General features: G+C 46.2%; 1 protein-coding gene and 1 non-coding gene across 2 annotated transcripts in view; one reads left to right on the forward strand and one right to left on the reverse strand.

Moving 5' to 3' along the window:
- The window catches only part of LOXL2 (lysyl oxidase like 2), a 109,330-nt gene that overhangs the window by 20,458 nt on the left and 73,061 nt on the right, over positions 1-15,811 (forward strand). Inside the window, exon 2 of the mRNA XM_061163883.1 lies at positions 7,261-7,684. Within this exon, the coding sequence (XP_061019866.1) occupies positions 7,330-7,684 (355 nt within the window). The 5' untranslated portion in view covers positions 7,261-7,329. The remainder of the gene's footprint in view (positions 1-7,260; positions 7,685-15,811) is intronic.
- TRNAG-UCC (transfer RNA glycine (anticodon UCC)) lies at positions 4,607-4,679 on the reverse strand. Its single transcript has one exon. It is a non-coding gene; the product is annotated as a tRNA-Gly (tRNA).

The raw sequence follows: 15,811 nt of genomic DNA on the forward strand, positions 1-15,811 counted from the left end.
AGAGGATATTCCTAGTTTCTGTGATGGATGGTGATGTAACCTCACTGGCATAGACTCTTGGGTGGTTGATGACCTTGGAGGTGTTCATAGGTGAAACTGAGAATAGATCTTTCTGTTGTCTAAAAGCTCTCTGAACTGTGGTATAAGATATGTCTCCACGCAGCTTTTTGATTTCTTTAGTGAAATCAAAATTTCTGACTGAGGACTGATAGAACAGGTGTGAGGAGGAGAAGTGTGACTTCCATCAGTCCAAATGTCTGCAAATGTCCAAAAAGACCAGAACCTCCCCCCCAAAAGGTCAAGCACATTTGCCTCTCAACACCGTCTCAGACACTGTCCTGCTAAAAGATGGAGCCTCTTGAATTGCTCTGAAAGCCTTCCTTCTGACCTACTGTGGCCAGTGTCTATTTGGCAATGGTCTCAGGGGACTGTGAAGCAAGCTGGGGCTGCCTGGTACCCTTGCAGGAGGAGGAGACGCCCAGACCCTGTAGGCTCTGAGCACAGCTGTGGGTGTTGTTGGAGGGGAGCAGAGAGGGCAGAAGTTGCCGGATCAGGTTTCTCAGAGGAAGTGGGACTTGAGGAATCCCTGCTCCCTGAGGAGGGATTCGTTCGCCCCTCTGAGCAGCAGCAGCAGCGCTCACTGCCTCCTGCCTTCACGGGCCCTTAGGGCCTCAGTGTGCCGCACAGGTTTAGGGGCTCATCCTTTTGGGGGCAAACCGGTGTGTGTCTCAAGATGGTTCATTTTCCTGGAAATCATCTGTGTTGGGCTGGGGTGAGATCATGCCTCACTCTGCCTCTTCTATCCAACCTTGTAACCCATGACTCTTGTCTAGACACAAGCCTTGACTATATGCTGGGGTAAGATGTTATGAGCCCAGGGGATCTTCACTTCCCATAAATGACCCCAGTGTCTATTTACCCCCTTTCCCATACAAAATAAATTTCAGAGGCACCCGCGTCAGCAGATTTGAAGGGCATGGGGAAGGTCCACCTACTCATGAATAACCCTATTGGCTTTATTTCCAACATTACACAATATGTAAAATTTAGCTATTAAAATTCATAGGGACTTCCCCAGCAGTCCAGTGGTTAAGTGGTTCCAGTGTTGTGGGTGTGGGTTCAATCCCTGGTCAGGGAACTAAAATCCATATGCCACATACTGGGGCCAAAAATCAAACAAACAACCCCCCACCCCCCAAAAAAACCCAAAAAACACAGAGAGAGAAAACCCATAAAATTCATATTTAGGAGTTTCTTATTAAAACATAAAAGATCCCTGTTCATAGAAAAATCACTAATTCATTCCTTAATGTGTTAAATGTCTTAATTCAATAAATTCATAAGGAATGGACTTATCAATTTGCTTTCCTATGCAGTTAGGTCAGAAGGAAAAGGCAGTTTTGATAAGGCATGATTTAAATAGAAATTTATATTTATTCATTCAATTACTTTTGGGTGCCTACTGAGTACAAGGCTCGGGGGTTCAGAGGTGGCAGGCAGGAAGGAAGAAACTGCATGTAAATGAAGCTATGCTCTGTGCTAGTCATTTCCACTTGTTATCTCGTTTAATCATCACACACACACCTGAAAGGAAGGCTGTTTCCATGATCAAAAGATGAAATCAAGGCTCCAAAAGTACCCCTAAATCTGTAGACCCTGGAAGTGGTAAAGTCAGGATTCAGACCCTTATATTCTGATTCCAAGATGCCCAACATCCTCTCTCCAGGGAACCAATGGTGCCAACAAATACCAGTAGGAAGGGTTGCCGAGAGGTAAGAGGACCCTTACAATGGAAGATGAGGGAGTCAAGGGCCCCCTCCATTCACTTCACTTTAAAAAAAAATATTTATTTATTCAGCTGCTGTTGGGTCTTAGCAGCAGTTCAGGGGATCTTTGCTGGGGCACCTAGCCTTCTGTCTCATTGTGGGCCAGGGGCTCAGTAGTAGAGGTGGGTGGGCTTAGCTGCTGCCATGGCATGTAGGATATTAGTTCCCAGACCAGGGATGGAACCCACCTTCCTCCCATGAGTTGGAAGGTGGATTCTTAACCACTGGACCACGAAGGACGTCTCCACTTCATGTTCAATAGCCCTTTAACCTATGATCAAGAATTAGACCTGATTTTAAAAGCATCATGAGAATGGGTCTACTTTGAGCTATCCGCACGCTGTTATTGTCCAGTCGATTTTTAATAAGCACCCAACAGATGCCAGGCACCATGGTGGGCCCCCACCCATCACCAAGAGCAATCCCTCCGCATGAGCGATCTGAGCAGAGACGGGGACATCCGCGCACAGGGCTCCCGGCACAGCCCGGCCAACCGCACGCTGACCGGTGCTGGCTCGCCGGCCGAGCCCCCAGCACTGCTGCAGCAGGGCCGGAAGCTAAGCCACAGAGTCAGCCTGCGGTCCCCGCTCGGGACCCTGGTCACCCGAAAGGCCCCCATGGGCTCACGTGTGCCGGTCACCCTGGACCAAGTGCTGTCACCTCCTGGACTCTAGGACTCCCCGGCCCCAGGGGCCCCAGGCGCTAGGAGGGGAGGGGACCCGGGGCACAGAGCGCGGCGGCTGGAGAATGAAGGGCTACCAGGCTGGGCCACTTGTCTGCTCCGAGGCTTCGGTTCCCGTCCCGCATCTGAGGACGCCCGGTGGGACCCGGTTCTAAACTGGGTCATTGGGCTACCAACAACCTTGTCACTGGATTCACACTGCAGCCAGGACCACAAGCAGGGGGGCCACCCTCGCCCCCAGTAGCTGGGGACTCCCCCAAGAAGGGGCTGAACCCCAGTTCAAGTGCAGAATGGAAAGTGGCACCTGGGAGCAACAGGTAAGGCCTCTGGTCTGCAGGGGGTGGCAGAATGGAGCCCACCACAGGGCAGAGGGAGGGCTGTGGGGGTAGCCTTGCGGCATTTTGCTCTCCATCCTCCCAAGCTCTTCTTGGGACTTTGGCTGATTTTTCCTCCTGTGGGTTGGATGGATGCCAACGTGAAAAATGAATTTTGCAAAGCAGTAAGGGAAAGACAAACAACAGAAAAGGGGATTTAAAAAAGACATGTAAAGATAATTTCCAGGGGAAAAAAAGAAATACAAGTGGTCAATAGAACCTGAAGAAAAAAAGGTCAGGCTCTCTAGTAAAAGAAATGCTGGTTAAAACAGCATTTTTCCTCCCTGCTTATCAGATGGAGAAAGTTTTGAAAGCATGGTCATAGCTAGAATTTTGAGATAGTGGGGAAACCTACATACTGCAGGCTGAGTGTACCCTAGCAGTCTTTCTGGAGGCAGTTAATATTGTTTTGTAGAAGAGTTCCCTTTTTGCCAGCACTTTGACCCAGCAATTTTGCTTTTAGGAATTTATCCCAAGATTGTGGGAAGTTTTGGCTACAAGGATATTGATTTCAATGATGTGAATAGCAGTAAAAAGTTAACTGGGAAGATTATTCAATCTTATGGCACATCCATAATTACTGAATGTAAAAGGCATTGCAAATCTTGTAAAATTCAGTGAGGCATAATGTTTGCAATAGACTGGTAAATGTGAAAAGCAGTTTACAAAGCAGTATGTAGAAAATTCTTCCAAGTTTTAGAGGGAAATATATCTGCAGATGGAGAAGGAAATGGCAAACCACTCCAGTATTCTTGCCTGGGAAAACCCATGGACAGAGGAGCCTGGGGGCTACAGTCCATGGAGTTGCAAAGAGTCAGACACAACTCAGCAACTGTGTGAGCACACACAGCACATCGATGTAGAGAAAAAATGCTGGAAGGGGTGGACACAACCGTGTTGACAATCATTCTTTCCAGTGGGGTATTATTGCAAATTCTTTTCCACTTTTTACTTGTTTGCCTTCTCCAGATTTTTATTACCAGCTTGTATAACTTTCGCAATAAGGAAGTAAAAAAAAGAAAGAAAAAAAAATTAAAGTTATTTTTAAAAGAAAAGAGAAGCATCTGCGTCTAATTTTTCACAATCCCCCAGAGTAGGGAGTAGGAGAAGGCCCAAAAAAAAGAAGCAACAAATTCAGGAGCACTTTTCAAAGAAAGATTTAGGAGTTGAACCCTGGCCATTCCCACAGATTGGAGACTCCATGAAGATGGGTGGACCAGTTAATAGATAGGCAAATCCGAAGATTACAATTTATTAAAAAAAAAATTGCAGACTGCAAATTTTTTCCATTTCTTTTTGAGATATGAATAGACAAGCTGCAGCCTCTGTCACTGTTGTGCGAGGGGAAGTTCGGGGGGTGGTACACGTGTGGACTGGGGCCATGGAGCACAGGGATGAGGGTGAAGCATGCAGGTCAGCCTGCTGGCCCTTGTTCAGAGCCTGCCTTGCCCCTTAACCAACAGTGCAAACTGAGGCAACTTGCCAGAACTCTCTGTGCCTTGATAATGATGGTGTTCACTCCATTAAGGGAATTAATACAGCAGAATGTTGAGAGGCATGCATTATAAACATTCAATTGTGTGTACAACCTCAGATAGGCAGATGATACCACTCTAATGGCAGACAGCTAAGAGAAACTAAAGAAACTCTTGATGAGGGTGAAAGAAGAGAGTGAAAAAGCTGGCTTAAAACTCAACATTTTTATTCAGCATGGAGTATCTTAGTTCCCTGACCAGGGATCAAACCAGGGTACCCTGCAATGGAAGCACAGAGTCCTAACCACTGGACCACCAGGGAATTCCCAATGATATGTACATTTTAAACCCTATGAGATGTTATTATTTTACACAGTTGATCTTCATTCAGATTTACCTACACAGCCTCCCCTTCCATTTCCTTCATTCTACATCTAGGATGATCGGTCCTGTGCTCTGAAGAACTCCCTTTAGTATTTCCATCTTGTGGATTCTCTGAAGACACAGTCTCGCCACTTCTGTGAAAATCTTTATCCTCTCCAAGCAGTACAGGATTCTAGGTTGACTTATTTTTTCAACCCTCTAAAAATGTCATGTGATTATCTTCTTTGTTTTCTTGTTTATTGGTGAGAGTCCAGCTGTTCACCTTATTGTTGCTCCTTTGAAGATAACACTTTTATACTCCAGCTGCTTATAAGCTTTTCTCTTTGTCTTGGATTTTCCGTGGTCTGATTTTGATGTGCCCCAGGATGGTTTTCTTTGTAAACTATATTTCCTGGGCTTGATATCTTTCATCAGCTTCATATAATTCTTGACAATTATCTTCTCAAATATTTCTTCCAGACGTTCTTTGTCTCCTCTTTTGAAATTCCAATTATATTCCAATTATATTCCAATTATACGGATGTTAGATCTTTCTAACACGGAGAACATAACCCTGTCCTAACTTCTAGAGTTTAGCTCTTTAAGAACCCCTGTCTGACAGTCTGGGGCTGTTTAACAGGACTGCTCCTCCTTGGCAGGCTCTCAACCCCAGGGTCTGTGCCCTTAGTCCTGGGAGGATGCCCGAAGTTTTACTTAACTTCCCAGCCTGTTGGCCTTGTAATTGGCAAGTGGCTTAAGGGGAAAAGCAGACACAAGTGTCAGGTTCACCTTGCTGTGCTTTTCATCTCTCGGATTCTTGGCTTCTTGAGTCCTTGCTGCCTCGATAGCTCTCCAGTGACCTCAAATACATGCTTTTTGCATTTTATCTACCTTTCCCAGTTGTCCTTGGCAGGAAACTTTATCTGTTACAAGCTAGTCTGCTGTAGCCAGAAACACAGGGTACTGTGTGGAGATGACAAGAGATGTCTTCTGCCCCTGGGACGTGAGCAGCCGGTAGAGTCTGACACGACAATGTGGTAAAGCACAAGCAGGATGCTATTTTAAAGGGAATCAGAGAAGACACTGATTCTGATTAGGAACATCTGGGAAGGATGTTGAAGAACAGGAAGGATTGTGACATACACTTTTTAGAGGGAAGGGTGGGAGTGGATGGAGCACATTGACTGAGGTGGAAAAACTTAAGCCAGCCTGGGCTGGTATGATCAGATGGGTGACACGTGAAGGGCTGGAGTGAGGGCAAGGAGAGAAGCATCGTTCGAATACTGAAGTCAGGAATGTTGGTATGATCATGGCATCTGGTCCCATCACTTCATGGCAAATAGATGGGGAATCAGTGGAAACAGTGGCTGACTTCATTTTTTTGGGCTCCAAAATCACTGCAGATGGTGATTGCAGCCATGAAATTAAAAGACACTTACTCCTTGGAAGGAAAGTTATGACCAACCTAGACAGCATATTAAAAAGCAGAGATGTTACTTTGCCAACAAAGGTCCATCTAGTCAAGGCTATGGTTTCTCCAGTGGTCATGTGTGGATGTGAGAGTTGGACTATAAAGAAAGCTGAGTGCAGAAGAATTGATGCTTTTGAAGTGTGGTGTTGGAGAAGACTCTTGAGAGTCCCTTGGACTGCAAGGAGATCCAACCAGTCCATCCTAAAGGAGATCAGTTCTGGGTGTTCATTGGAAGGACTGATGCTGAAGTGAAACTCCAATACTTTGGCCACCTGATGCGAAGAGTTGACTCATTGGAAAAGATCTTGATGCTGGGAAAGATTGAGGGCAGGAGGAGAAGGGGACGACAGAGGATGAGATGGTTTGATGGCATCACTGACTCAATGGACATGAGTTTGGATAAACTCCGGGAGTTGGTGATGGACAGGGAGGCCTGGCGTGCTGGGGTTCATGGGATCGCAAAGAGTTGGACATGACTGAGCGACTGAACTGACTGACTGACTGAAAGGCATCTGTGTCCCAGGTGGAATTTGGACAGTTTTTATATGTGATCATGGATTGTTGATGTTTTGGTACTTGGCGTTGATTACTTCTGGCTTTGCCTGCACGAACTGAGCAACTCTGGTGAAGTCTAATAAGAAAAGTCCTCTCTCTTTCTGGCTTACTTCACTCTGTATAATGGGCTCCAGTTTTATCCATCTTATTAGAACTGATTCAAATGTATTCTTTTTAATGGCTGAGTAATAGTCCATTGTGTGTGTGTGTATGTATATATATATACCACCTCTTTTTTATCCATTCCTGTAAATAGTCTTTTTAAAAACTCACCTCAAATGAAGTCTGAGTGTGCTCTGTTTCCTGCCAGAAGCTGCGCTGATAAAAAGCATTTCAGATATCTGGGAGGGTGGAGGGCAAAGAGGTAGGACTTCTAGACCTGTCTGGCTGAATCGCATGATGGGAGGAGAGAAGAAGTTGGAATCTAGAATAAGCTTTCCGTCCTAAGCGAAGGAGTATGAAATCACTGGCCGTTTCCTAGACGTCTGTAACCCGAACCTCTCCCCTCTTCCAGGAAACTCCTGCCCGTCGGTCCTGAGCGCCAAGTGCCCGCCTGCGTCCGGTGCCCCAGCCGAGGACAGGGATGGAGCGGCGCGGGGGCTCCTACCTCTGCCGCTGGCTGGCCATGCTCGCCCTCCTGCCCGCGCTAAGCCTGGCGCAGTACGAGAGCTGGCCCCGCTACCCCGAGTACTTCCAGGAGCCTGCCCCCGAGTACCACCGGCCTCAGGTGCCCTCGGACGTGGCCAAGATCCAGCTGCGCCTGGCGGGCCAGAAGCGGAAGCACAGCGAAGGCCGGGTGGAGGTCTACTACGACGGCCAGTGGGGCACCGTGTGTGACGACGATTTCACCATCCACGCCGCGCACGTTGTCTGCCGGGAGCTGGGCTACGTGGAGGCCAAGTCCTGGACTGCCAGTTCCTCCTACGGCAAAGGGGAAGGTAAACCGCTCTGCGCTGGGAGCTGCGTTCTGGGGTCCCCTGGAGAGAGCGGCAACAGGCTTCCAGGCGGGTAGCCTCGTAAACGAAGCTGCGGTTACTGTCAAGTAGGAATCCCTGATAATACTCCGTCTGGGCAGGCTGCCTGTCTATGCTGGAAGGCGGGAATGCAGGGGTGTGGGGGAGGGGGGCAGTGACAACCGCCCCCTTGCCCCCCCGCCCCGCCCCGAGTCCTGCTTTGCCCACGGCTTTCCTGGTTCGGGGCTTCCCTGGTGGGCTCAGATGGTAAAGAATCTGCCTGAGAGGTAGGAGACCCAGAGTCCATTCCTGGATCAGAAAGATCCCCTGGAGAAGGAAATGGCAGCCCACGCCAGTATTCTCACCTGGGAAATTCCATGGACAGAGGAGCCTGGTGGGCCACAGTCCATGGGGTGGCAAAAAGAGGGACACGACTAAGTGACTTCCACTTTTACTTTCCTGGTTTAAGGACACAGAAGTCTGGCAGCCTGGTCCTGAGCCAGCTAGGCTGGGAGGTGACCCTAGGCTGTGACCAAGGTCGTTCTGTGGTCATCTCTCAAGCCTTGTGCACTGCCTGTGGCTGCATCAGTCAGGGGGAGACGCTGCCTTCTCCTAACCGTCCCCTCAAAAGAGCCTGTTGCTCTTAGCCACGAGGGCTGCACATAGGCTAGCGTCCCTGACTCTAGCCCTCCTGAAGGGTGGGGTTCGGGCTTTTAATATTAGCATGCTGGGCTTGGCCAGGATAAGAACAGAGTTGCCTTCTGTTTTCCATCTTGTGGGTTTTTTTCCTTAATATTTATTTGTGTATTTGCCTGTGCCGGGTCTTGGTAGCGGCGTGCAGGATCTTTGGTGGGCTGCATTCAAACTGTTAGTTGTAGCTTGTGGGATCTAGTTCCCTGACCAGGGATTGAACTCAGCCCCCCTGCACTGAGCCAGAAGTCTTACTCAGCCACTGGACCACCGGGGAAGTGTCAAGTTTTTCACTTTGATTGGCTTCGTCTTTCCGCTCATCATAAGCTCAGTCAATACACTGAAAAAAATAGGGGGAGATAATTTTGAGGGAGGGCAGGTGGTGGAGCCCAGAGCCTGGGGTTCTATCCTGTATTGACCTAACTAACTGTATGCTTTACAGGAAGATGCTTATGCTCCTTGGATAACTAGGAAGTTAGGCTCTCTAAGAACTCTTGAAACTGTCATAGTCTGGGGTCCTAAGTGGGAAAGTAGATAAGGACTAAGGGCATTATTTAAAAATAAAATCTCAGGATTTCCCTGGTGGTCCAGTGGTTAAGAATATGGCATGCAATGCAAGGGATGCAGGTTCGATCCCTGGTTGGGGAACTAAGATCCTACATGCCACTGAGCAACTAAGCTGATGCCCTATACCTACTGAGCCCACACATCACAATGAAAGATCTCACACAATGCAATGAAGATTCCGAGTGCCTCAACTAAGACCCGGTGCTACCAAGTAAATAAATAAATATTAAAGATAAAATAAGATCTCCAGGGACTTCCCTGGTGGTGCAGTGGTTAGGACTTCATGCTCCAATGCAGGGGGCATGGGTTCCATCTCTGGTCAGGGAACTAATATCCTGCATGCTGCATGGTGCAGCCAAAAAATAAAATAAAATAAAATAAAATCTCCAGCTAGAGGAGCCCTCGTAGCTGGAGGTTAGTAAAGCAAAAGCACCTCGTCCACTTGGCTGAGTGGCTGGCTGCCCAGGTGTTAGCGTGGCTGCTGGACTCAAGCAGAGGTCCCCAAAGTCTTGTTGGGTAAACTGAGTGATTTTTTTTTTTTTTGCAACTCTGTGGACTGTGGCCCACCAGGCTCCTCTGTCCATGGAATTCTCCAGGCAAGAATACTGGAATGGGTTAACATTTTCTACTCCAGGGGATCTTCTAGACCCAGGGATTGAACCTGGGTCTCCTGCTTTGCAGGAAGATTCTTTATCTTCTGAGCCACCAGCCATGCTGATGTCATTAGAATCTTCCAGGGAGCTAACCCCCCGTATTCTGGGTTAAGGTCTAGGATGGAGTCTCAGTTCAGTCGCTCAGTCATGTCTGACTCTTTGTGACCCCATGAATTGCAGCACGCCAGGCCTCCCTGTCCATCACCAACTCCCGGAGTATACTCAAACTCATGTCCATCGAGTTGGTGATGCCATCCAGCCATCTCATCCTCTGTCGTCCCTTTCTCCTCCTGCCCCCAGTCTCTCCCAGCATCAGGGTCTTTTCAAATGAGTCAACTCTTCACATCAGGTGGCCAAATATTGGAGTTTCAGCTTCAGCATCAGTCCTTCCAATGAACACCCAGGACTGATCTCCTTTAGGATGGACTGGTTGGATCTCCTTGCAGTCCAAGGGACTCTCAAGAGTCTTCTCCAACACAGCAGTTCAAAAGCATCAATTTTTCAGCACTCAGCTTTCTTCACAGTCCAACTCTCACATCCATACATGACCAATGGAAAAACCATAGCCTTGACTAGACAGACCTTTGTTGGCAAAGTAATGTCTCTGCTTTTTAATATGCTCTCTAGGTTGGTCATAACTTTCCTTCCAAGGAGTAAGGATGGAGTCTAGGACTCTGTAACTTTTGAATGTGCTTGTACACGTAGCCAGGTTTGGGAGTCCCTGAAATTGATCACTGCTCTAGTCCCTCCTAACCCTTGCTTTCACTTATTCTAGAAATTCTAGGAGAGAGGAAATCTCTTCTCATACATGTCTCACTTCTGTGTCATTAAATATGTCCTTTGGGGATCAAGAGACTGCAGTTAGTGTAAACTGCTCTCTGAAGCTGACTCTGCATTCCTTACTGTGATTCAAGTAAAAGCAGCAGAGATGTATTCGCACCTTTTTGTTGTTGCTGTTTAGTTGCTAAGTCATGTCTGACTTTTTCGACCCCATGGACTGTCATGCTAGGCTTTTGAAACCCATTTCCTGTCTTCTTTACAAAAACTCTGGATAACTTCTCCATCCTTTCACATTTCTCTTTTTTTTGACTGCTTGCTAAGTGATCTAGAGGTAACATCAGATTTATGTTTTCTATTCCAGGCTCTCTAAGCCTGATTATTTTATAACAAATATTTTTCAATGACTTTGGGGTTTTTCTAGTGACATCTTTATTTTCTTTCTACCTAAACTTAAAATTTACCTGTCATCAGGTAAGATGGACGTGATTTTTCCCCCATCGCCCACTCAACTGCTCAGGAGCAGGTATGAGATAGCTAGAGAAGTGAGTTAGCATGGCTCAGACTTTGCCATCCAAGGATGATGAATGGAGAAAAGTTCACAGGAGTAGAGGGAATTTTCAAGGGAATGATCAAAATCAAGGTCCATGAAGTCCACGTTGGTAGGTAACAAGGTACTCCAGGAAGCCACTGAAGGACTGGGGAAAGCTGGTAGGATCGACGGATTGTGAGCTGAGATTGCAGTAGTAGAAGGAGTGTGCTAGAAAGGTGGGCCCGTGGATGCAGATACACACTAGAAGTGTTGAAATGGAGATTAGGGAAAGGGTGAGATAGTTTGTAATTCAAGATCTAAGCTATGACCATGGGATACTAGCTGATGTAGGATAAGGAGAGTCATTGGAGAGAGAAGGTGTCAAACTAAGAGGACTGAAGGGTCCTCTCTGGGGATATTGAGACCATCAAGATTTAGGAAAGAATAGGTTGATACCTATTCAAAGAGAAGAGGGAGAAAGAGATGCTAAAAAGTTTTTTAACTGTCCTGTCTCTAGGACTTTAAGCATTGTGTTGTCTATGTAAAGTGGTAGTTGGTTTATCCCAAGAGACCCTTTAGATGTAAAATATATTTGAATCTCATCAGCATCAGTTTGGGATTTTTAACATTGGGTGCATGGTGAACATTCAGTCAATATTAATTAATCATGATTCAGTTTAATTTGGAAGTCAGCTTTGCTCACCACTATAACACCAATGCTGATTCAGTTTGATTTTGAAAAATATTAAAAAACAGTTGGCAAGGGACTTCTGTGGCAGTCCCGTGGTTGGAACTTTGTGCTCCCAATGCTGGGGGTGCAGATTTGATCTCTAGTTGGAGAACTAAGATCCCACATGGCTGTGTAATGTAGCCAAAACAGAAAATAGTTGGCAAGTAGTACTTGGCATAGTGACCCATGCCCTGGGATGTGCTCTGATGGCATTTAGACGGCTCTTTGGATGAAACAGAAACACTGTAGGTGAACTTCTCAAGTTCAGCAATGTAGTAATGAAGCCAGGGAGAGCACCATGGATATTCCAGGTTTCCAGCCCAGCCTGTCAGTAGATCTTTTCTCCCAAAGCATCTCTGAGCTCAGAGACCTCATGGGCCTTTAGAGAATTCTGGAGGGGACAGCTGCCCCATTTCTCACTCTCTGGATGGAATCACAGCCTCCCGAACCTCAGATGTTTGCTCTCCTTTGCGTGTCTTCAGATCTGAGGTTTGATGTAATCCCCCCTCACCGAGTCATTCTTCAGATCAGAGTGATGAAGACAGCAGATGACTCAGTGGGGCCCCGAAGCTCCTAGCTTGAAGCGTCTCCATTGCCCTGACAGCCATGGGAATGCTGCACTTCAAATAGAATTATATTTATGATCTTTTCTCTCCAAATGATCTGTTAACTTGTTGGTACATCTCTTCTCCTTTCATCAGGAGAAGCATCTTCTTAGGGTAAATGAGTGGGAGGAGTAAAATGAAGTTTTGCTTCTGATTATCTGGCATTTAAAAAAATTGATTATTAATTAATTAGACTGCATTGGGTCTTAGTTGCAACACACAGGATCTTCGTTGCATCGTGAGGGGTCTTTTGTTGTGGCACACAGACTCTCTAGTTTTGGTATGTGGGCTCAGTAGTTGTGACTCATGGGCTCAGTTGCCCTGTAGCGTGTGAGATCTTAGTTCCCCTACCAGGGATCGAACCCACATCCCCTGCATTACAAGGCAGATTCCTAACCCCTGGAGTACCAGGGAAGTCCCTGATTGGCATTTTATGTCCAAAGTGTGGGCCCCATCTGTGTCCCTATGGCACTTCCCTAGCAGCTCTCAGATGGCATGTACTGAACTGTTCCCAAACCACCGTGCACTCCAGCAGCAGACCTGGAAGTTGGTTGCTTTGGAATCAGAACAATTTAGTTGTTAGGCATTAAGCACACATTGGGGAAAAAATGTCATGAAATTAGGCCAAATTAGTTTAGCTGGCATGGTGATGTCATCTTGGGCCAAGTAGAAATGAACATTCCCACTATCTAAGAAGGTAACTGGTGGGATTGTGTAGAAGGTAGACTTACTGGGGATGAGTTGAAGTTTCTTAAGAAAGCAGCTCTTTGGGGTAATAGTTAGCATTAGTGCTCCAGGGTGCTAATTTCAAATGAAAGTGAAAGTCACTCAGTTGTGTCCGATTCTTTGCAACCCCATGGACTGTAGTCCACCAGGCTCCTCTGTCCATGGAATTCTCCAGGCAAGAATCCTGGAATGGGTTGCCATTGCCTTCTCCAGGAGATCTTCTGGACCCAGGGATCGAACCTGGGTGGTCTCCTGCATTGCAGGCAGATTCTTTACCTTCTGAGCCAACAGGGTGCTAATTTCAAATGCTCCTTATCAAAAAATAAAACACGCCCTGGGGCATCTGTTTTGCAGCTCCTGCTGGTACTTTTAGCTAAGTGTTGTCCTATTTCCCATCCCCTTAGCCAGGGTGGTTTCTCTCTCTGCAGATGGAATAAGGGCTCTGTTTCTTTTCTCCGTCTCTGTCCATTCAGCAGCTTTTCTGAAGACTGTTCCATAGAAGAGGCCCCGCTTCAAATGTGGAGGGTCTTTTCTGTTGCTAGTACTTAGCAAGACAAACATTGGTTTGTTGTTGAAACAGCAATCGATTAGGGAGCATGTGTTTCAGTGGAGCTTGATGGTTTTGGAAACGAAGCCAAATTGAGAAACCAGTTGGAAAATCTCAGCCCAGATGTTTTCAATAAGCCTTTTGTTTCCCCTCAATGCATCTGAGGTTCTCTCGTTTGAGCCCTGAGCTGCCATCTGTCATAGCAGACGCATTTCATCTGGGGCCTCGAAGTCCAGAGGTTGACCCAAGGTTCCCTCTGACCTTGAAGAACCTCAGATTTTCCTTGGTTTTCTCATCTTTACAATGGGAGTGTTTTTATCTGCTTTTTTATTGCAGCATGGAAGCAGCAGAATTCCTTTTTTTCTGACTTACTGGGAGGAGGAAGGAGAAAGGGAAGGTGAACACATAATCAGTTCAGTTCAGTTCAGTCGCTCAGTTGTGTCCGACTCTTTGCGACCCCATGAATCGAAGCACGCCAGGCCTCCCTGTCCATCACCAACTCCCGGAGTTTACTCAAATTCATGCCCATCGAGTCAGTAATGCCATCCAGTCATCTCATCCTCTGTCGTCCCCTTCTCCTCCTGCCCCCAATCCCTTCCAGCATCAGGGTCTTTCCAATGAGTCAGCTCTTTGCCTGAGGTGGCCCAAGTATTGGAGTTTCAGCTTCAGCATCAGTCCTTCCAATGAACACCCAGGATTGATCTGCTTTAGGATGGATGAACATAATAGCCACATTCAAAATCTAATTGAATCTCCATGGCGACCTGTTTGTTAGTACACTCCACTTCACTTGAGGAGTGGGCTTGGTGAAGTAGTTGACCTAGTCACATGCTGACCATGCCAGAGGCAGAGAGAATTTGTTTTTTGTTTTGTTTTTGTAGCTGTACCACATGGCATGTGGGGTGTTTATTTCCTGACCAGGAAGTGCACTTCCTCACTGGAAGTACAGAGTCTTAACCTTTGGACTACTAGGGGAGTCCTGATGCAGAGAGAATTTGAACCTAGGTTTTCTGACTCCACTCTACTGTAGAGTCCTCCTAGAGTCATGAGAAAGAGGAGAGTTTTGACTCTGTTTTCTTTCATTGTGTAGTGAAGCTTATAAAAATCACTACTTGAAACCACTCTAGCACTAAAATTTTTGTAAAATTTTAATGGTGGTAAAATACATATAACATAAAATGTGCCATCTTAACGAATTTTCAGGATACAGTTCAGTACTGTTAAGTACATTCACAGTGTTATGAACCCACTTTTCATCTTGCAAAATTAAAACTCTTTACCCATTAAATAACCACTCCTCAACCCCCCGACCTAGCCCGTGGTAAACACCATTCTACTCTCTGTGATTTTGACCTCTCTCAGTACCTCATGTATATGGAATCATACAGTATTCGCCTTTTCCAACTGATTTATTTCACCTAATATAAGGAATTCAAGGTTCATCCATGTTGTCGCAAGTGACAAAATGTCTTTCCGTTTTAAGGCCGAGTAATATTCCAGTGGATGTGTAGACTACAGTTTGTCATCGGACACTTAGGTTGCTTCTACCTTTGGGCTACTGTGAAAGATGCTGTGATGTACATGGGTGTGCAAATATCTCTTTGCCATCTTGCTTTCAATTCTTTTGAATATATATGTTCCCAGAAGTGGGAATTGTTAGATATATGGTAATTCTATTTTTAATTCGAATTACCACCCTGTGTTCCTATAGGTGCTGCATTATTCTGATAGGGATAAAATAAGATAAACAAATAGTTTAAAAATCCCACTAAGAGCTCATAGACAGGGAACTTTGGAAGACCCCTGTAAGTTAATGATCACTCAAGAAAGCAGATTTACTTAGCAAGAAACCGGTGCAATAGAAGCATGAGCCAGCCCTCAAGACAATAAAACAATGGCAGAAAAATGACACCTGCATCCTGCCATTGGGGTCAGTAAGTTAATGATCCCTAGGTCATGCTCCTCTGTGCACATTAAAAACAAAAATATAAGAGAAAGAAGACATTCCGAAGTAGAAGACCCACGTTATGCTGAAACCTGACGTGGCTTACCATGTTTTAGCTAATGCTACTAACTTCTTGCTAATTAACATAGTACCTTGACAGGTTGGGCTGGTTGGGCCACAACAAGGCAAAAATCTCCCCCACCTGCTGTGGAGGAGGAGCTGATGATAGAAGCCTGACATCTACTCAAGAATGAGAAAGAAGGTGGTCTTCTCCCCTCCTGGTTTTTCCTTTGACTATAAGAATGTAGCCTATCCAGCTCTTGGGGCATTTGCCTGCCTG

The sequence above is a fragment of the Dama dama genome, chromosome 16 (genome assembly GCF_033118175.1).
Source record: "Dama dama isolate Ldn47 chromosome 16, ASM3311817v1, whole genome shotgun sequence".
NCBI lineage: Eukaryota > Metazoa > Chordata > Mammalia > Artiodactyla > Cervidae > Dama > Dama dama.